Source organism: Sipha flava, unplaced genomic scaffold (assembly GCF_003268045.1).
Source record: "Sipha flava isolate LNK unplaced genomic scaffold, YSA_version1 0_pilon_pilon, whole genome shotgun sequence".
Taxonomy (NCBI): Eukaryota; Metazoa; Arthropoda; class Insecta; order Hemiptera; family Aphididae; genus Sipha; species Sipha flava.
This window is the reverse complement of record NW_020271713.1, coordinates 973,245-997,494: the sequence shown is the minus strand read 5'-3', so window position 1 is coordinate 997,494 and position 24,250 is coordinate 973,245. Positions and strand designations below refer to the sequence as shown.

The 24,250-nt window shown below is 32.7% G+C and overlaps 1 protein-coding gene across 1 annotated transcript in view; it reads left to right on the top strand.

Annotated features, from left to right (window-relative positions):
• Window positions 1-24,250, top strand: part of LOC112682920 — a 68,949-nt gene that overhangs the window by 9,558 nt on the left and 35,141 nt on the right. The window contains exons 2-4 of the mRNA XM_025553734.1: window positions 7,441-7,809; window positions 15,098-15,236; window positions 20,831-21,003. Of these exons, the coding sequence (XP_025409519.1) occupies window positions 7,441-7,809; window positions 15,098-15,236; window positions 20,831-21,003 (681 nt within the window). The remainder of the gene's footprint in view (window positions 1-7,440; window positions 7,810-15,097; window positions 15,237-20,830; window positions 21,004-24,250) is intronic.

Sequence of the window (24,250 nt, the reverse complement as noted above, 5' to 3'; positions counted from 1 at the left end):
TAATGCTGAATTCCCCGTGTGCATGAAACAAACGTTAGCAACTTAAATTGACGTTTACAATGTATTTTAGCGTGTAGAGTGAAAACAATTTAGTTTTCATTGTTGGAAATGAAGAAATTATAACAACTAAAAAATTTTGATTTTCAAATTTATTATTATTAACTAACTATTATTTATTATAATTATATTTATTTTATCATAATGAAAATTTCGAATTTTTTTTATGTGTATGAATTAATAATCAAATAATAGGTGTTCTAGAAAAAAAAATGGATTTCTATGTCATGTTATTTTAGAAAAGTGTGTAATATTATATTTTCGTTTGCGTTTCTATTAAAAAAAAAAAAAATATGTACTTTGAACTCATATGATAATATAAACGATATAACTTTTTCAATAAAACCATTATTTTACTGAGAATCGAGGTATTATATAAATGTTAATATCATGGGCGACAGAAATCGATAACCAAATGTGTATTATGCGGCGGTACAAATAATAAATAATAATAGGAACACACCACACGCACTCGAAAAACTCCTCCTATTCGAGTTTCGAATTCTATTAATTTCGTCGTTTCGGATCCATCATAATCGGGACACGCTGCACACGAGCTGCAAGGTGTTGGATTTTAATCAAGACAAGTGTGCGTGGTAGCGTCATGTGCAAACAATATCGGAAAAACAATCAAAAAACCGACAATATGAGTGTACGATTTACTGAATAATAAAATAGATTGTCCAGAAATCTTAAATAATATATACTTCAATGTCCCATTTATAAATCTAAGAAAGCCCTCTTTATTTAATGGCAAAATTACAGGCATTACTTTCTGGTCAACCTTATGCTACTTTTATGCAACTTTTCACAGAAGTTTGATTTTTATTATGACAGTATAGCTATGTTAATGAATAAGTTATTATGTAGTGTATAATTTTTTAGGGTTTTCCAAAATAATATTATTGTATTTTATTTCTCTTTCTCTTTTCTTCTATATGTTAATCTCTTTTTCTTGTAATTTACTACTGTATGTACTACTTATACAATTACACTGTACTGTTTTGCCCTTTGAGGCGTTATTCTCAAAATAAATAAATATAAATAGTATTCGAAAGCGGTTGGTCATATTAAAAAATCATGCTTCTTCCATGTACTTGTACGAGCTGTGACGTAAGGATGAAATCCAGATTGAAAATTGCCCCAAAAATGAAAAAAAAACTTATGGACAAAAGGTACACGGACTCGGCACCGCCTATCTCGAGTACCTTCTAATTCGGGTAAAAATCCCAAAACTTTTTTCAAGAGGACGGGTGGTATTTAAACATATATAGTCATAATTTAACGAGGAAAATGTAAATCTCTGTGGAAAATGAAAAGAAAAAATGTTGTATCAAAGAATTGTTGGTTAATCGATTTTCATTGTACTAGCTTACAAGTAATATACTATTTAGTATTCGATCTTTACTAGAAAACATTTTTTAGTTGGGTGGATAAGTTATATTATATTTTTTATATAATACATAACATAAAGTTCGGATCGACACCATTGCGCGAAAAATCGTAAAGGAATTATGAATAAATATGCATGGATATTTATTTTATGAATACGATTATTCTAATTGAAACAAAATGAATATAATGAATATAAAAATATTATATTGTAAAATCTAATATCATTTTATTTTGAAGAGAAGTCAACTATTCATAATTTTGTTTTGTATAAATTCAGTAAATTTGTGTTATATTTTCTTTTGTAATACAAAATAATATATAAATTCAAAAATTTCGGTTAAAACCAAAATTGATCAAATTATCTATAATTGTTAAGTAATACTATATATATTAATGTAAAACCACACTAAAAAAAGACAGGGAATATTTAACTCTCCCTCTCCCCTTGTATATATCTACCAACGAGTATAATGCTTCCACCATCGACGTTAATCCCGAGGACTTACGTGCGGCTAATTAAGCGTCTTTCGGGATCAAGAGGTCGGCCATTCTCGGCGTTCCCATTAAGTATTTGAAATATCCTGCGAACTTGTTACACGGCATAAACTTCCTCTTTTTTTATTCGGGCGGGTGGTCCGGTGTTTTTTTTTTTCTTTTACTTATATTTATAATTTTTCTGTGAAACAATCCATTATCAGCAATGCCGCATATACGCGATGACGGATACGTCGACGAGGTCACGTCGAGAGTTTTCGGTAGGAAGAAAAAAAAGCGATTATGTTGAAATTTATATATAAAGAACAATAAAAAAATATTACAAAAAAAAAAAACTCGTTATGTATATCCATCCGAATGGAAATAGAATTTAAAGCCACGGGAGGTGCGAAATTGCAGGGGTGAACCGACAGCGGCAGGGTGAATATCATTGACGGACGGGTAGTTGTGATAGTAGAAGCGGATGGTCGGTGAAAAGTTCGAGATTAAAGGAATATTAATTTTCATTTCTCATTCTCTATCCCTCTCTGCCTTTATATTTTGATCTCTATAACTCCACTTCTTCTTATCGCGGGCTTCTGCACTCTTCGGAAGATCATAATACTATCACGTTACGTCCGAGCCTCGAACTAATTTCTTTTCACACAAAACACATTGTTCGATTACAGGTATATAATATTGTATCATATGTACGTACGTATAGTTTTCCGTTCCGGACATATCGCGAATGGGGTTTGTACCGGCGGCAGCAATCGACTCTATCGGGACACGCGTGCAGCAGATTTGAGACTGTTCAAAGGTGCGTACAGAAACTCTGCCACTTCACCTCGCCACCGCCGAGCCTATTTTTCCGCTGTCTATGGCCACGCGAGTCGATTTATTATTAGACAATCCTTTTCACCCGACCCCTTGACGTCTTGAGTCCTTATAAGCCATCAAGTTATGCAAGTACTAGTATTTTTTTCTCGCCTCTAAAATAAATGTGTCTTACACGTGGTCTGGTTTTCTAAATAATATCGCTGCGGAATATATTATTTGCCCACGTTATTGTAATACGTTATCGATATAAATATACTTATATGCATAGATATAACAGGCATCCATCCGATGTATTCTGATAATATCCGTTTAACATATTATTATCATGTAGGTCCCGTGGTCCATACGTAAAGGATTTACAGTTTTTGAATTTTTCAGAAACTAGTAGTATACACGCGTGTTCATTTTACTTGGCGGGTTTGGAGGGGTTAGAATTCGACTTACCCACCGCGATGCCGATGCCGTCGCCACCATCATTATTATTGCTACATCCTACCGCAAAATCAATCATGCACACTATATGCGGAAAAAAATGAAACACAGATAAACCGAAGAAGTAAATAAAAAAAAGTTCTGTATTATATTTTCATGATATTCACGTATAGAACATGTATCGAAAAAAATAAAAAGTCAAACGTTTTCAAAATGAATAGCATAATTATTTTCAAACGTATTTGCAAAAACGGAATTTCCATTTGATTTCAATTTTATGAACGGCTTCGCAGAAAGAATAGAATGTCATGAGTGTGAAAGTTTGCAGCGTATTATCCGTGCTATGTACAGTGTTTTGCGTTATTTATTCATATTTTAAACGCAAATGTTGTGAATTCGAGTAAACATTAATGATATTCCAAACGTCACTGCAACAAAGATCAAATTGTCAGAACCCTGCACTGTATGTATAGGCTATACATTTAAACCAAACACATATATACCATGTCCGTGTTTCCGGATAGTTCGGTGTACATAGTAGTGTATTACATTACAATAATTATGAATACGATTGGGTAGATCAATGCGATACAAATGTATTCAGTATTTCACAAGTGTCTGTCGCGTGTGCAGTGCTGTTCAACGAATTGTCAAATATCTATAACTACCTAGTGATAACTAATAAATACGTATACGTACTCGGCTATGCGCTCTAACCGGATTAATAACTCGTGAAATCCAATTATAAGTTTGAGATAATGGAGAATTTATACATGTAACGTGATGAGGGTTCAATTAAGTTTGCCAGCTCTGCGATATGCGTACGTTTTTAAGTTATAATATTCGAATTATAAATTGCATAAAGTGCATTTATAAACGTGACGCCATACAAATGTGTAATAATATAGTGCATGTATACAATTATCAAATTCAAATTAAGTAATAAACATAGTTATAATGATATTACTATACAATACCTATGAAGAGGACCAAAAAAGAAAATCAAATAATTTCAATTTATTTTCCAATATTAACATAGTCGGTTAACCCGCACGATCACTTAGTAATTCTGCTCGCGTTTGAAACTGGAGCATCAAGTGATATTCGGAACATTAAAAAAAATTAAAAACATTATTTTGAGACACTCTACTTTAGAATTCAATGAATAATCCAGGGAGAAACATGAATTTCCTTCAAATTTCTATAATAAATTTGGTAACAATGAAATTCAGTGGAAATTCATTTATATGATATGTTTTGAGGTGAGTTCGACGAAATATGGTTTAAACCATGATAAAATTAGACTGTTATTGTTCGAATTGTATTAATTGAAATATTATCAATAGTGTCAAATATTTATTCTAATATCGGAACATTTTATTGTATCCACGTGGTTGGATACCATTACTAACTGAATCAGATAAATAAGAGTAGTAAATAATTAAATTATACAATATAGATTTATAGACTGCTGGATTCCCGTGTTGATTTTTTGATTTACAATTTTTCACAACGAAAAACAATATTGGTAAATTTTTCCTAACAGTTTAGTTAGGGTACCTAAACGAGATACGGGATGATAATATCGTGCTAACATAGGGTTCGTAAATAGCGTAAATGAAGCTAGATATCAAGTAGTTATCAAGTAGTTTACGGGGAAGACTCGTGCGGATACGTGTATTACGAGTATGTACAGATAATGCAATAAAACGCTCTATTGTGTTTTAAGACCGCGGAGGCAATATTGAAATACGATGTCTACGTAATATGGATATTATTATTATCACTATTGTGACGGGTAGGTAATACTAGCTGCCGTAAGTTATAGCAATGTACGAGTGTGTATATATATATATTTAGGTGCAGTGTGAGCAAAATGACAGCTGCAGAGATCGCATATTATACGACGGCAATAGACGAAAAAAAAGCTTTCAGGGTAATCGTTTTCGAACTTAAAACTATTAATGATTTTTCTTCCCCACGCAGGATGTATCTAACCCTCGCGCGTTTACCACCGACGTGCAATATTATTAATAATGTCGAAAAAAAAAAGAGCCGATGAATTATAAATTACTCGAAACGAGGACGCTTTTCACGCATATACACATGTATACATTTATTCGACAGTTAATATGCAGTTGATTCGTTTTATTTGCAGAAATCACTATGTGCATATTATCTATGCAGAACCAACGTCGCATTTATATTTGATATTCGCGCGCAATGCTGCAGAAGATATAATTATACGATATATGTATACGATTGTACCTCGTTCGATTGGTTTTCAAATTGGTCCAAACAGAACATGACATTTCGGAGTGACATAAACGTGGGTAGAATCGAAATCATTTATTTTATTTGAATAAGTGATTACGTGGTGTATATCAGTGTTAGAACGAAATCCAACAGACATAATCGTAATGGTTTGTTTTGCAATCAACGTTACAAATTTGTAACCTAACGCGCTGTGAAAAGTTCTTTTGAAGCATTATGTCTATGATTTCAATTACTGATTGTCGTGGAAATGACAATTACTTTCTCAATAGTGGTTTTCGCACATTTGTAGGGTTGGATGTTGCTCGTACCAAATATTTGAATTATAAAATATAATATGCATTATAACTCTTTCTTTCTACTTCTCTACAGTTAACGATGGTCCCTATAGAGTATTTCATATGTCTAGGAGACACCAACTGATTAATTTTCTAGATAAGGTCCGTGATTGCAGTTTATTAGAACATATAGGACAGAATATAGAATATTACCACGTGGCGCGAGGAAAGAGTTGAACGAACATGACACAAAACGAACTGTTGCGGTGATTACTACCATCGAACGTGACGATTTCGTAAAATGTGGCCGTATTCTCGTAGTATGGGGGCAGCCGTGATCAACGGAAATTCTCAAATCTGATCAAGACGTCAACGAATGACAGGTGGCTGTTCGTACGTTTGAGTCACCGTCAGTGGTGGGCATAGTAAAGCTATAATCTTACCCAAAAATTCTTGGCCATTACAGGACACTGGTACAACGTTTAACATAACAATTTGGTAATTTTTAATTAACAAAAGAAAAAACCGTGGAAATATGGAAATACTTAATTACCATAATTTATTAATTACTTAATTACAACATTACCCACAATCTAAATTCGTGTCTTATATTATATAATTTTTATTTATGGTTAATAAATACATAAATACGTTATCGTTTTTGCATGGATTCCCGACTTTACAATTTTTAGTCTCTCATTAGCCCTGATTAGTAAAACATCTTGGCGCCGTCACTGATAACCGCCTATTCGCATATGCACGTGGCCGTATTTTCTGAGATTGAATGCCCTGCGAATATCTCACTGGTCTTGCAGATGACTCGTCTCTATGGACGGTGCGTGCTACGTAGATCTTTAGTGAAAGCCGCTGTTCAGCTAATAGTGACGCACGATGGTCAACCGATGACCGACGAGATCTACACACCGGGAGGCCGGTCACCCCCTAGCATGTCCCTTCGTGCGTCAGGTGATCTTGTTTGACTCAGTTAACAGGTCGGACTTAATGGGGCATACTGGTCTCGTTGTTTAAAGCCGTAGAAAAGCCGGACGTTCCAAACGATTTTGTCAAAAGCTGTGTTGCTGTGCTAACACACTTAGTGGCGTTTTCTAGAGAGGGATGATGACGGAGTGATATTAATTTATACACATACTACGGTTTTCATGCACACGCATTTTTTTCGGCTTTTTTTATTCATCCAGATACGATTTAAAAATAGAACATTGTTTCCCATCACGATTAAATAATATGCTGACATCTTCTGTGATGTTCCAGATATTTAAGTTCAGTTTTTTTGTTTTTGTATACTTTAAAATTTATAATCTAAATTATTACAATATTATTATTATCGATCAATATTTTTTTAATGTAGGTACGCAAAAAAAAAAAAAAACAATAATTCAAAACATGTAAATATTTTTACTAACACATAGGAGAGATTAATTCGCGTTTCATAAATCATATACTATCCGTGAAAAAAAATATAGAAAACCGGATTTCTAAAATTATACAACCATACCCTAATTCTGCTCGGATTCAGAATTAGTATATATACTTTTATTAAAATGAGTTCAGTTGACAAGTACCTCTAATCGGTGCCTTTGTCCACGGACACAGCTGACAAGCTATAGCTATATATTTGTTACATATTAAAAACGATTACACGTGTGTTTGTGTGTGTGTGTTCTTACAGCGCTGTCCAATGGCGTTAAGATAACGGATCAAAGGGTGCCGGGTGCGGTGCTCAACGGTACCGAGTACGTGGTACTGGATTGCGTGTACAAAGTAAAGCCGGACGAGACGGAAGGGCTGGTGGTCACTTGGTACTTCAACAACAGTCCCAGCCCCACTTACCAGTGGATACCAGGTCAGCCGCCCCGGACTATCGGGCCCTTGAGAAGCCGGATCAACCTGGGCTATGCGGCTCCCACGGACGACGCGTTGGCCAAGTACCGCGCTCTGTACATCATCCGGCCGACCATCGAGCTAAGCGGCGACTACAAGTGCGTGGTGTCTACGTACACCGACGAGGATTTCATGATCAAGAAGATGACGGTTTATGGTGAGAACGATTCATAATATATCCTTGTACGCTTTACTAGCCTAGGTGCGAACTATCTACCGTTGTAGGCAACCAACGACTTGGTAAACGGACCTGCGCGAAGTGAGTGAATTTCGAATCCTTCGTCAGGGTTGGTCACGATATTTTTTAGCTTCGATCGAACACTTTAGAAATATTTCAATTTTTCTTTTTTCTTTGGATTTTTTTTTTTTTTTTTTTTTTTTTTCGTATTTTGTGTACTGTATTCTGTGTACTAACAAAGCTCCTACGGGTGAAAGCGGTCGGCTTTGATTGGCGACGGCACTTACGTGGTTTTAAATTTGCCCAGATGTTTAAATTAGAGTTGCACTGTAGGACGGGTGACCATTAACAAGAAATAATTTATAATAATGAATAATACCGACACTTAGGAGTGCACTGATGTACCAAATAATATAATAATAAACAGATAAATAACACACTAATAATAATATAAATAATTAAATACAACAAGTATCTCACGGCAATGCAGTATATATAATACAAATAAACTGATGTTACGCGTGCGAGCGTTCATATCTCGGACGGCCCGGGGTGTGCTCGGTCTTACCCACGCAACCGTGCTTAATGCAAGTGCGACAACCACCAGGGCCGGTAGATGACTTCGTCGACGAATGGAAGTGGCTCGTAAAACAGGAATAGCGAGCAACACGTTCCAGGCACCGGTCCTCGACCCACGACGACGCTCTTGGCTGGTTTGCTCCTAGTTGTACGAATGTCTGAGTCACAGCCCACACGTATAAAATGGCCGTCCACGTGATGAACTTGAAATACAGTCACGGTGCTCAGCAAAAACGTGCCACCGACACCAGAGAGCTCAGCACCGAACGAGAAAGGACCGGACCACAGATAGACAGTCGGGCGTCGTTGGTGCATGATCGGTTATGGTCATGGTTATTATGGTTATCGGTGATGGTGCATGATCGAGGTCGCACAAGCACAATCGACAGATGGAAGGGGCGCTGCGTTGTCTGACGAAGCTCACTGACAATGTGAAAAGCGCGTGGGAGAAACGGCGTGAACCGTTAAATATTATTTGTAATCCTCGAACACAATGATATCGTAACGTTAAAATAATTGATTTTTATTATTCCAACGCGGTACTGGTTCTGAATTTATTATTATAAAGTCGGCGTGTTACGAGTCCAACAGATGTTTTTACTGTACTCGTTAATTTTATTTCTCAAGATTCTTGGGCTTGAAGTCTATTCCTTTTGTATAAACGCTGATATTCATATAAGTGACCCGAACGATTTTTTATCGCCATTTGACGGATTTCTTTACAAATGTTGATTTTCTTGTCGTCGTATAATATCGTCAGACCTTTTAAAATCATTTTTATTTGTTATAAGAATATTGTGAAATTATTATTTATTCTTCTTTTAAATCAAATATTAAATGCCCTTAAAATAAAATTTATTTTTGCCACTCTTAAAACTATTGCAATGAATTTACTCACTTAATATGACAAAACGACCATTATTCGGGAGGTATTGGTTCCTTATAAATGGTTAAAATCTATCATTTAAAACCTTATAAAAATATTCCATTATTATTTCTTGTTAATTATCGACATTTTATTCTTGAAAAGGTCGAAATTATTTTATAATTCTTTTTTAACGATCACAGACATCTTCAAACTTAGCTAAAATACCTTATTATTAGAATCTTACTCGAACCACACAAAAATATTTGTTGATACTACTCATAAAGTGTGGAAAAAGTATTTAGTTAAAAAGAGGTTCATTATTTGAATGTATTAATATACATATATTTATAGTTTAATATAATACGTACACAGTTTTTTTTCTAGCACTGACATATTTTATATATATTTTTTTTTTGTATGATGAAAGCTTCTTTAATAGTGTTGTTTCATAAAATCATATTTTCGTTTTTGAAATATTTTCGATAATGAGGTATTGTGTTTATTTGCTCGACAAAATCATATAGTCGAACGGAACCGTACATCGATACAGCTTTTGCACGAGTCAAGGAATACATTTCAATTTACCGATTTCAAATAACCATTATCTTGTGTATCACGTGAATTATTTACTTATAATTCCTCTCTACGAAAACAAACGCAAACATCGCAATATGTCATCGAGCAGCAATATTTCTCTTGCGTTTTTTTGAACGACTTTTTCTGAATTCCCATGCGGAACAATGCTCTAACACACTATATATTGTAAACGCATTTTGCATTTTGTTTGCACATGCATGAACATTATTTTATTTTTTTTTTTTAGTCAACATTAACCATCGTAGCTATATATATATATTTACATATTTCTGGCCATTTTATATTATAATACGTGCATATATTGTCATTATCGATCAATCGTCTATCCACCTGATGCTATTAAAGAGGTGGAATACATTTAGGCACATTTTCCAAAAACTTACACCATAGTTCATACCAAATCGATGACATAATAGTATACATTTTTGTGGCACGATGATTTTGCACCTTATTGGAATAACACGTTCACAGGAAGATTACTATCGTATTTTTGCTCAATCCTCACCGTGAGAGCTCATATCATACCATGGATGAAAAGCACAGTAGTACTGTGGTGTACATTGGATATTTGTTTCGATAAAATTCACAAAGTTTACAAAAGCAGTTTGGTGTTTTCTTGTTTTTCAATAACAATTCAGAATCGATGTATAAACCGTGTAAAAAAAAAAAAAAAAAGAAAACACTGAAGAATCCTTTACACACCGTTTAGTTATTAAATTTCAGCAATGTTTTCCTCAGCCAAAAAAATTAAAAGCATCTCGAAAAGTTTCAAATCGATATTTTTTTATATTAAAATAGGACGCGGCAACGTCTAGAGATTGTTTCGAATATTTGTTCATAAATTGTTTTTTGAAAATATAAAATAAACGTTTACCGTTAAACCGTTAAACATCGCTGTTCTTCCGAATCAACCATTTCAATGTATTGAATATATTACATCGCATAATTTACCGTTTCGTATTTCAAAGTTGTCATCAATTTTGAAATTCCTTTCGTTTTTGTTCTACAACTATAGTAACAAAGATTGTGTTCACTAATATTAAGTTTTGCAAAAGATCATCGATACTTTAAAGTTTGAAATTTTATAAAATTCTTTGTTTTTTGTAAGCTTATAGTATATCGGCAAGAATATTTTCAATAAGAAAGAGTTAAGGTTAAAGTATTTTAAATAATTTGTATAAGCAACTTTGAATATAAATTGAAGTTACAGAAATAATCCATTACCATTATAAAACATGATAAAAATTTTAAGATGATATTTTTGATCATAATTTATCAAAATTTCAATACAAAAAAGTGTGTCTAATTTTGCGAGTTTTTCTAAGGATTTTTTAAAAAAAAAATTCTCTTATTTTCATAGAAAGTCTGGAAGAATAGTAAGCTAAATTAGAATAATTCACCTAAGTTATCGTAAAAATCTCTCAATTGATGGAAAAATATTTAGTGTAATTTTTAAATCATCTCAGCGATGCACAAGCGTACCCTAAACGAAGTGTTTAAGTTAACTCGTTCAACACATCGTATAACTTCGGATCTGCGACTGCCGATTCCAGTGTGACTTGCAAGTATTTTAATGTAAATTTGTAGTACGGAATTATTTCCTTAGTTTTAATTTTGTTAACCTCTTTAAAATTTAACACTCAGGGTCAACACTCCTTTGCGTTTATTCCTCCGATAATTACGATGCTGTAACAATGATTAGTGGCCACCAATCTTACGCTTAATTTCAATTTCGATACTGTTCAACCGATATACGACTAATATTTTAGCTCCGTTAATTTACAAAGATCATGAAAACGTCTGATTCCCGTTTTACTTTGCATCAAATGTATGCTGTGGGTTTACGTCCCCGCACGTTACGTACGAATACTTTGTACGATTCGAGCGACGATTAAATTTCGAAGTTTGAAGTTCGAAGTGTGCGCATCGTGTCGTACACACGGCTGGAAGCACAGGAATTCTTAACACTGACGTGTGAAAATGCGAAACCTAACGATTTCGATTAGACTACGTTCGAAAATAGCCACGCACACGCACACACACACACACACACACACACACACACACGCACACACACATACATACACGTACAAGTACCTACGCTCGCGGTTGTAACGCACACGTGTGGTATGAGTGTTTGTGCAGGTCACTCGATTGGAATTTCTTGTTATTTCGACGACGGCGGCGGTGGCGGCCGCACGAGGTAAGGGTGTTGTGCACACGTATACATTATACATCGACGACCACGCGCGACTGCGACGGGTGACGACGACGATTGGATTTGTTTTCGGGGAGGAAAAGACGGCTGCTGCTGCTGCTGCTGCTGCTGCTACTGCCGCTGCGCGGCGGAGTGTTGTTTTCGATTACAAGCTAAAACGTTCGGTTACTTTCCTCCCGAATTTTTGATTGATGGTCTTTTTTGACGTGCGAATCATTCACACTCGCGCCCGTTGTAAACACACACACTATACATAGTCATAAATTGTTATATAAGCTTACGCCGTACACCCAACACACGGTATACATGCGATAAAACGTGTGCAGGGGTGACAATTTTTTTAAGCCGTATCGGACGTAGATGGATAAGCGGTGGCGGCGACAGCGGGATGCCGCGCACCGCGGTGTACATAATATAGCTATGCAAGATAGATTATGTGGAAAAAAAAAATAAAACCGAAATAAAATATTTGAAAAAAAAAAAAAAAGAACATGACATTATATATACATTCAATGACAAATATCAATAAACGTGTTCCCGTGTGTTTGGCACGTCCGACGGTCGCGGTCGTGATCGCAGTGACGATGATCGAACGATAAACGATCGAGGGGTTGCGCCACGATGTCACGCGAATATTATTCCATATCGCAGATGAACAACTGCACCACGTGCTCATAGGGTTGTGTGCCATTCGTTCCTCGGGCGAAAACATCGCGGTCATATTGCGACTGAATTTACGTAATGATATCGTCTTTGCGCGGCAGCTGAACGGTTTACCTGTTGATTTACAACGTTGTAGCCCTCATTAGGTTCGTGTTCGCGTGCCCCCGCGACATGGTATCGCACATAACCGGGCCTGAAATGTAATGTGTAGTACAACAGCAACAGCCTGGTACAAAGGCGCGTGCACTAAACAATTTTTTTTCGAGCAAGGGTTTTACGTCGTACATTTTCATACTTACGCTATTTATATTTTACTGTATAAAAACGTTTTTAATAATTTTCTTACACTTCGGGAAGGCGGTTGAACCCCTAAAATCCTCCTTGTGTATGCACCCGTTAATACACATCTATTTACGGACAAAAAATTATAGATGGGTAGTATTTTTATGTTTTGAATATTTTAATTCAAATACATAATACATACGTATGTGTATATACAACTGACGAGCAGCCCAAACGATTGATTTCGTTATTTCATAAAACTACGCAATCTTATAATATGGGTTGTGCGCATACGCTGCAAGGGCGTATTTGAGTTGAGGCCATGGGGGGGGGGGGGGAAACTAATTTTTTTTCAATACAAACTTAAAAATAATTTACAGTTTATTACAGGGGCATACCCAAGAGGTAGGGGGTTTCGGGTCCGAACCACCCATTGAATTCTACATACTAAATGGTTTAATAGTAAATAGTATATAATGTATTTTAATTTCCCATTATCATCAATATAGAAAGTTTATATTATATAATATACCTATAATGTATAAACCATGTTTAATTTATACTGATTTTTTTTAAAATTATAATCGTTAATTAAATAATGTATTTTTTTATAACGTTTTACTACCAAATAAAAATTGATTTCAAATTATAGTACCTAGGTACCTATTATAGTAAAACTTTGTGCAGAGTAAGTATAATGTGTATAACTACTATTGTAACTATTACTATAGTTATTAACAGTAATTTGTTGGTATTGAATTAAACTATAATTATAATTAGAGAACAGATAAAATAAAAATTTTGGACCACTCCTAAAAAATTCCTGGGTATGCCCCTGGTTAGTTATTTACAGCTCATGCTCCTGTAGCTCATTCGAATGAATAAATAAAAATACAAGTGCCAAATTGAATTAAATATTTATTTAATATATATATTTAAAACCTACTCCATATAAAATAAGTATTAATAATAACAATACAAATAGTTCTTATATTAAAATTGTGCCTTCAGTCTGAATCTTGTATAAAAAACAACAAATAAACATAGAAGTAATAGTACCTATTAATTATTTTTTAAAAACTTTAAAAAACAATTAAGATAGGTAAATTTATTTAACAAATATCTAAGTAGAAAAAATAAGGTCGTCAAATTACAAATTCCAAATTTCTTTTTTTCATTTTGGCAACTATAGAAAATAGTTTGCCCCGATCGTTGATTTTTATTGATGGCACATGATAAATGTTTAAAATTACATCCATAAGAATATAATCCAGATTTACTACCAGAAAAGTGTTTGTGGAAGAAAAATAATATCTATCGTTTTTCTCAAAAAAACATTGTAAAATCAATAAACCTCTCGGTTGTCTTGAAATAAAAATATTCATGTTAAAATCTTTTGTGAATCGGCATATGAATATATAAAATCGAAATTCTTCGATTTATTTATTTTTCTAAATATTTCTAAGTATTGATACCATTCGGTTTTTAAAATTAATTCATATAGTTACCGCTTTCTAGAGGATAGTTTAAAAACATATGACAGAATTACGTAGTACGAAGTCGCATTCATCTTAGGCTCTGCAATACAAAAATATTGAAACTAACAATGACAATGCAATCAGGATTGCATCAGAAACAACGGCAAATATCGCGTTTTTGAATCTTTGTCAGTTTTGTATTATCAAAATATACAGATCGGACAGATGAATTAATTATTGTTCTTAGAATAATTTTGTACATCGCAGACTATTTAATCACTCCATCTATCTGAAAAGTTAAAGTGGCAATCCGTTAAATCGACGACTCATTGAATAATATATATATTTTCTAGATTATCCATTTGTATTATTCATAGATATCATCGAATACAAAGACATTTAGAAATTCGAGTTTATTCACAATTGCATAGTTATATTATCTTTATATTTTTATTATTTTTATTAACTAACTAATAAATCACAGTGTTTGGTACTCGACCTATACATTGGGTACATCACAAAGTTCATTTTTAATAATTTTTTTCCCTCGTCGACACTAATTATTTGTTTTTCGTTTCATAGCACCAGGCCAACACATGCACATGAAACGCACGAAGACTGAAAACCAGGAAATGGTCAACATATCTTGCACTGTTTCCAGAGTGTTTCCCATGCCCAATATGCAACTATACAAGCTCAACACAAACGGAACGGAAAACAGGTACATACCATATATTTATTAATTATTACAAATCTATAACGATTTACATTGATTATAATTATTATATTCATCGTATATTATTTTATATATATATATATATATATATAAAAAAATCAGTCGCTTTTTGGAATTGAAAATTTGTTTCTAATTATAGCCCAAAAATGACTGATTTGTTATGTCGTAATTCTTATTTCTAGTTAAATACCATGTTAATACAGTTTTATTCATTTCTTGCTATGCATTTTTAAATTTTTGAAATAACTCTAGTTCAGGCGGTTTAAACAACATAATACTGTTAAAAGGTTAAAATCTTGTAATGTGTTTATAATATTTAATTTATAGTTTTCACATTCGTCAATAAACATAAATTTATTTAGACTCATTAAGTTCAACGGTGCAAATGAATAACATGTTGTATGTACGAGGAGTATACGTATAAGAGTATATAGTATACTATAACGTAAAATTACGATTGAGAGTAAGTACATGTTCACGAAAAAGTTAAATCTATAATACAATTGAAGTGAGAACAAAAGTTCTGCACATACAAATCATATTTCGTATTTGCCAAGAACAATTTAAATTAGTTTATTAAACTTTGATAAAAGGTATACGTCTGTTTTTTTAATCAGAAAAATATCAGAGGCGTATCATTCGTACATATTGTAAAAAATGTAATGTTCGTTTCGAGTGAATGACAGTTAAGCAACGCTTCTAATGTTATGTCTACAGTCATCGGCAGTAACTTCGTACCATCAATAAAACCTATTGTTTTTTTTCGATATTTCTAGAACTTATGTCTCAATTACATGGCAATAATTTAATTCTACGAACTGTTTTAAGTGTGTTTATTTTATAAAAATTTGAGCCCAATTTTCGGTGTATTGAAACGAAGTGATGAGAAACGCGACAACGTACGCTAAATTGGTCATGTGGGTATTTTATTGCACAGGTCACCGTAGTAACAACTAAAACTATTGCAAATTATCAACGAATAAATAATAATTATTTTAACTATTCATCGAAATTAATAGATTGCTCCCAGAACATTTCTTAATAATTTATTGTAACTATATTATTGCATAAGTGGTATAAATGTTAATTTATGAATCCTATATATATTATTATGATTTGCTTCTATTTGTAGATGGTTATTTTTCTTGTATTTGTGTAATTGATTAAAACTTCATTGCTCGACTATATCATTAACCATAACTATTCCTATAATTATGTTTCTTATTTATTGTAGTGGTACAATAGACTGGATACTGATATAGTATAATTATTATGATGATAATAATCACCCTATACATAAGTATACGTAGTTATTATGTTTCCGCTGCTGTAATAATGACGTCTTATTGGTCCATATTTAAATCCCTTTGCTCAATGCAACTACACAACGGTAAACCACATGACTACATCATTAATCAATTTAATATCTTCTCCAATTTCAATAAGGTAGTTCTCTCTGTACTTATTAAAAGTGAAAAGTGATCGCAACGCGTAGTACGCGAACATAATAAATATTAGCAACTACGTCTTAATCTCTGTAAAGCTCACGTCTGGATATAAATTACTTTACTTTTTCAAATACGTAATACAGCCGCGAGTTAGATCGATATTCGGTTTTTGCGAGCAATTTTACTCACAAAAACTTATTATAATATCGTATGATCACAGTAATTGTTATATTATCCATTGATATCCATAATAACTTATTATTCGTTTCCAAGATTGTAATGTTCGATTTCATTACGACTAATATTATTCGTGATATGTCACAAATGTTTCCAGTTTTACGAAATTATATAACACGTATATAAGTACAATTCTAATAGCTTAACACGTTTTAAGAGAGAAGTTCCCTGTATTTCAAACGGCGTAATATATAGTAGCCCTACGACGATCCCTCTCTTTTATAAAATTATAACCGCACTTATAGTGAGTCACCATGTACACATACATATATGTCATATAAAATAAATACAAACAACGAAAAACTACAGTCCACATAGTAACAAGGCAGGAAGAGTGAGAGAGAGTGAGAGAGAGAGACCGAGAGAGAGAAAGAGAGAAAGAGAGAGAGAGAGAGAGAGAGAGAGAGAAAGAGGTGCAGAGAGGGATGGAAAGAAAGAGTAAGATATATAAGAAAAGTTACTTGTAAAACTGTAGTATAGTGTTAGTCGTGTGTGGGATTTTTTTCCGAGAGAAAATATACTCAACAGTTATTCTTGCGGACGTTTTTGTTACAAAAAAAATCGTCGCTAAAAAGTGGAAACGTCGAGACAAAAGTCGCTGGACGATAAATCATGTCACCGCTTAAGTCTACGGTTGACCGAAGATGTAGCAGTAGCAGCAGCAGCCTGCAATAGTTCACATATTGATGAGATACGCCCTATATGCGTTTTATAAATTGTCGTAGGCAATCAAATGTGTGTGTTCGGGAAATCGCAAACACACAACATCCAGTATATTATACTAGCACTAGGGTCACAAAATAAGACTACTTACAATAAGTAATTTTTACACCCTCTGCGTAAACGCTTTGTATAATATGTTAGATTTATATTATTATTTCGAGTTTCGACGTTACATTATTACGATCAAACAAAACGTCGCTTCGAATATTTATTTTTATCTGGCCTTTGAAAACGACAGCCTTTTTATTTTCAATTTATTTTATAATCAACCACGTAGGTATTAGAATTTAACGTTGTTACCAACTACACAGGAATGTTAATGCCTCCGTCACTTGCAGTGAACGAAAACAAAAAAATCTTGTCCCACGTTTCCATTACTTTAATATTTTATCATCACAACACATTCGTAGTGATTTCTTAAATTTTAAACTCATATTTATAAGTTGAATTTAATGTTTTCATAAAAATTATTTTAGACAATTTTAAGTCGTAAAATGTTTGTAAAAATATTTAAACTTTTAGTATATTTTTTGTAATTGTTTTAATTATTTGGAAATAGCAACATTAATTTTTAAGTTCATCTTCCCTAAAAATATCAATACATAAATATCGAATGTCGAACCAATAAATAAATAATTCATAAGTATATTTCAGTCGATTGATAGAATGGAGTGTTAGAAAATAACCTGAAAATGCTAAAACCTTATATATATTTCGCTCTTCTTAACTTGAAACACTTATAATTTATTAGCAACTATGATTTTTTACAGTAACATTTAAAAAAAAAAAAAATAATTACTTAAAAAAAAGAAGGAATGATTTGTTTTATCCACAAAAAAGTAATGTATCCATTGTGATTTTAAATTGTTTAAACCTAATCGTTTCAAAGACTGATAAAGCGATCGAAAAACGAGTATTCACAACGAAAAAAGGCACTCTAAAAATTGCGAAATTTTTCTTCATTCCGATGACTGTAAATTTTTGTTTTTACTTTCCGGTGAATTTCAATTTACTTCGTTGTACTTGCCGCATATCGCTAATACTCTTTCTTAAACCGTAACATTATATTAAACTCATTTATTATGCTCGGTAGTTGGTATTTTCTTTTTAACGCGAAAACAGAGTGGGTCGAACGGTTTAACCAATTCCCAAAAACATTTTATGTTCGCGATGGATTTAATTATGTTTTAGCTGTATACAACATTATAAAGTCAAATTAATAAACTTTTCCGAACGTTAAATTTGACGTAAACATAATATTATTACTGAATGCTGTCTCGACAGAAAAAATAATTTAGTTACATTATTATAATAATGTAACTATATTATTATAGTTGTATATTATATTAGTATAATATAGTCTGTTTGCATATTAACAATTATCAGTCTGTTATTATATCTATAATTATTGTTTGAAATTGCAGTTTTGCTTTTGAAAACTTTTCTTTTTTCGAAACAGCTTTCGTAAGTTTTTATCAACCAACTTTACTAGCACTTGTAAGACTCTGCATCTTGATTAAACGATTTTTTTTGAGACAAAACTTTTATAAATTAAATTTCAGTAAATTAATTATTATGAAATATTATGATAATTATGTATCGTTTCATTTCGTTTCATTTTAAACATTTTAAAAATAAATCAATTACAGATTAATCGTATTAACCAAGTCAAAGAAATGTGTTCTTAAAAAAGGTTTTCTTTAGTTAACATACAATTAAAAGTACATATAACAGAATAAAATTATTACAACTGCATTATATAGTAAATAAAAAAAGTGTATTGCTATTTTGAACACAAATACCGTATGTATATTAAGTATAATTCAAAATCAAAAAACCTTTTTGTAGTTTGCTTGAACATTTAGTACATTTTTAAAAATAAATGTTTTTTTCTAATAAGAAACAAAAGAGAATTCTTTAGATGTAAAAAGCTATAAATGTATTTTTTGTAAAAATTAAAGTGCAGCGAAAATGTTTTTTTTTTTTTTTTGAAAGAAAAACATGAAACCATTTTCTCAAATTTAAAATCATTATTGGATTTATAAGCGAAACAAAAGTCAACTTCTAAGTAAAAGAATATAGTTGTATGTATACACATATACATACAATTAAAAACTTAAAAATTCATTTTCTCATTTTCTGACATTGTAAGATCAAATTTATTGATGAAAAAAATATCAATATTGAAATTCGAAACCATGAGGATTTGAAGTCGTATATCGAGTAACAGAAATAACATCGAATTCACGTTGAGTATGAAGAATAAAGATATTATATTATGTGGTTATAAACTTATATTGACAATCGTTTTAGATTCAATAAAAATAATTTATTCACAGATTTCGTTATTTTGTAGATTAAAGAATATAATACTTATAATACTAAATAGTCAAAAATATTTTATAAATGTAATTTTATTTTGTATAGTTATGTACCATGCATTTAATTGTATTGCATTTCTGTAAAAAAGTTCTAAAACAAAACTATTAACTTAAATTGCCTAAAAGAAAAAAATTAGCACTTTATTTAACTTTATTTAACTTTATTATTTTATATTAATGAATGAATAACTGATAAATTATATACATTTTGAAAAAATATTTATATTTGGCTTATAAAACATTTTTTTTTTTGACAAGGGTCATGATCACTTTTGTCATCAAAACTATTTTTTTCTGGGGTAAAAAAACCAATATATGTGTATTATTTTCATTAATTTCTCTTTATGGTTACTAATAGGTGTTTGGTAAAAAAAAAAAAAAATAAAATAAAAATGGAAAATAAAAAAACAATCTAAAAATCCAACTATAGGATAAATAATGATTTTGAAACTTAATTAATTTAACTTAAAATCTTGTAACTGTTAACTGTAACTTGTAAAATGTACATTAAATTTCACAATTTTATAGTTATAATACGTATAATTTACTAATTTTTATTTTACGCTAAATATTATGTATTAAATAATATAATTTTGGTTTATTGAACATATTTACTTTTTAATCTATAAAAATGATTTGGTAAAATGTATTTTTATCGAGTACGTAAGTAAGTAGTTATTAATAATATACCTACCCATACACCGAGTTCCGGATAATAATATTATAATTTGTTTTTCGTATGCCGACAACGGAACATGTAGTAATATGATATCGTATTTTATTTTAATAGGAATTCTACTTTGCCTATCGACATATTGGATTATCAAAACGATGGTGCATACGATGTCACGGTGTCGTCATTGTTCTCCGAATCGGAGTTGCCATCTCGAACAATATTTTTTTGCAAACTCATCATACCGAACACACCGTACAGCATCACAAAACGATTCGTTTACAATCCCGGTAAGAAACGTATTTGTAAAAATATTAAAAATGTAAAATCGACATCTCTGTATACTTACGGTTAATAAGTTAATAGTTAAGTTAATAAGTTAATAGGTTAATACGAAGACTTTTATTTGCAAACCGCTAAGCGTATAATTCAAAATAGAACAGTAGTATTGCTATAAGTGATGAATAAGAATTTATTGTTTTGTTCATATTAAAAGATGCATAATCACAATTTACAATAATTTTTTATTCTGTGAGTTTCAAAGAAAATATGTGCTCCCGGTAGATTCGTTATGACATAAAAAACCAATTGAATAAGTATTAGCAAATGTTTGTAATACGACTGTAAAACTGTAGAATACATTCCACCCCCATCAAAAACCGAGTCCGCTTCATTATTTGATTTTTTTTTTTTTTTTTAATAACTCTTGAAGCGCAATTATGAATAATCTATACTATAACCGACTTGAAATGATTATATTTTTTCTGGTTTTAGAGGTAAGACGTTTTTATCGTTTTTTCGATTAAAAAATATTAAAATTATGAAGAAATATTGATTTCAATGCTATTACGCTATACTTTAATCACATAACGATTTTTTAAACAATGAGCTAAGTACTCATTAGTCACTACTCATCGTTCAAAAGACTCAACACCACAGTTGAATTTAAAAATGAATCAATAGAAAACAATTATTTAAACAGTCTACTTGCGAATTCGCTTAGGGTACACAAAGGTATAATGCAGACATAAAAATACTGAAGACTATCTGTTTTTACTGTCATAATAACGATGTGTATAACGTTCTCGCGCCGTATTATTATGTAATATTACGGTTACATTTAGCGAAAACAAACACATTGACAATTTATCATCGCATCTCTCGAAAGTTATCTAATAAAACCGTGCGTTGTTCTTTTATTTTCCTTTCGCCCCGCGTCGCAGTTATCTTCCTGCCGTGCAACGGAGATATTACGTAAACAGAGGACGGCACGAAAAATAATGTCAACGTAGTCGTGCAGGTGCATAATATACGGTGCGTCGGACACAAATAAACAATAGTAAATTAAAAGTACTCGCGTTATCCGAGCGCATGAAATGTGATCCTCAGAATCGTATTTACCAAACGACGCACGCACGCTCGCGTCCAAAAACGCACCGCCTACCGTACGCGCGGACGTTAAAAGCGATGTCTAGAGTCGCAAACCGTATAAAATCAATTTTGGAATTAGTGTTCGAGCTAGACGATGTGTGCTACCGATCCGTATACACGTGTGAGCATATATATATATTATACGCGCGCGCGCGTGTGTGTGTACACAAATAATTGTGTAAATAACTATTTTGTGTTTAATCGTTCTAATCGTTTCGCGCACCCTCGAGACGGAATTTGTAATCGTCACGCGAAAACTTTGAATTCGAAACGGGGCACAAGAAATCTACTTTGAAAAACGACGGCCGACGGAAATACCGCCGTCACCGTGTCGGCGGTGTAACTCGAGATGCTTATAGTGTTTAGTTTTAATAACACACACGCTCATACGTAAACATGCATATTATAATATATATTAGTAGTAGTCGTAGTTGCTGCGATAGTGTATCATAAAAATATGTTGTAAAACATTCCAAGCGTTTCCCGTACGTCGCAATGTCTTCGTCTGTGTACCTACACTTTTACTCGTGATGGTGTGCTGGTGTGCGTACGTATGTACACGGGTATATTAAACGTGTACGTACGGTTACGCGCGTTTCGGAAAAGCGACCAAAGCCTCGGTTTATATATTTTCCTTTTTCCCTTTTTTTTTTTTTTTTTTTTTTTTATCAAGGCTAGTGATCGCATAGTGACACGGTTAACACACACACACACGCACATACGCAAGCGTTCGTTTGCAAGTGTACGGGAAAGTTAGATATCCCCAGAGGACGGTTGTGACGGTGGTGGCTTCGGCTGCGGTGGTCCGTAATGGTAAATGGTTAGCAAACAATCTGTCGGTATAACGTGTTTAATTTTCGTACACATACTATACATATATATAATCGCACAATATACGTTCAGCTGTCCGACGAAATAAGAGATCCGAACGGCTAGTATACAGCCGGTGATGGGACACTAGCGTTATTCCCGATCTCCCGGTGCCGTAATGTCCGCGCGAACACGACCCCTGGCTGTGCGGGTGGTGGGACACCGGAAGAGGATATTGCCTTCCGCGCGACCCTCGCGGGAACGTCCGAACATATTAGACTCGAGCCTAATTCTTTTTCCTTCAAAGACGAAAAGAATAAAAATAAAAGAACCACTACGCGTTTTCAACGACAGCAATGCCAAAATCTGGCGTGCACACCCCTGCCCCTGTCCCTGTGACGGTATCACATTATGTTTAATAATAATTATAATATTAATAATAATAACAATAATAATAACATTAATAATAACAATATTAATAATAATAGTAATAATAATACGGGTGTAAAATGTAATGAGAAAATTGATATGTCGGCAGTGTCTTATTTACACGAATAAGTCGAAGCAATAATGTTGCTGACGTATCCTACGTGTGTTGTGATGTCGAATCGTATGAAAGCGTGCGGAAATTATTTTCTCGTTCTCGAGTATTATATTACGCGATGAAAAACAACCCCAGACGGTAAATCATCACTTGGCAATAGAAATTATGGCTCGTGGATAATAATTGTAAGCTTCCCGAAGAGCGCGATATAATTGCATTTTATTGTATTATGTTCGCTAAAAAGAACAACTCGAAACAAGACTCTTCTGTACACAACACTTTTCGCGTAAGGGATTTAAAAAATATTTTGTTAAATTTGTCAAATTTATTTTCAATTCACGCAAGGTACGTGCATGTCGGAGAGAAAGATTACTCATTGCGAATTCACGAATTAATTTTATTCCGTGCGATGGAAGTAATAATAGACCGAATAATATTAAAATGATTACACTTCACATTTTAATATTGACTGAACATTTGCGTTTTATTTAATTAGACACGACGTGTTGTGTAATTTATGTATAAAGGGATTTTTTTTTCGAGAAATATTTTTCTGACCGAGATCTAATTTTATATTCAACACCCCGTAACGTTTTATTTGTTTATATTAAAATATGCACGGACACAGAACGAAATATTACGGCCGCTGTATCGATGGGCTAAGTTTTTTTAACAATCAACGAATATAATTTGTTAGAATAACAATCGACATTTTGTTAATTTAAAAATTCTTTGTACAAACAATCGAAAAA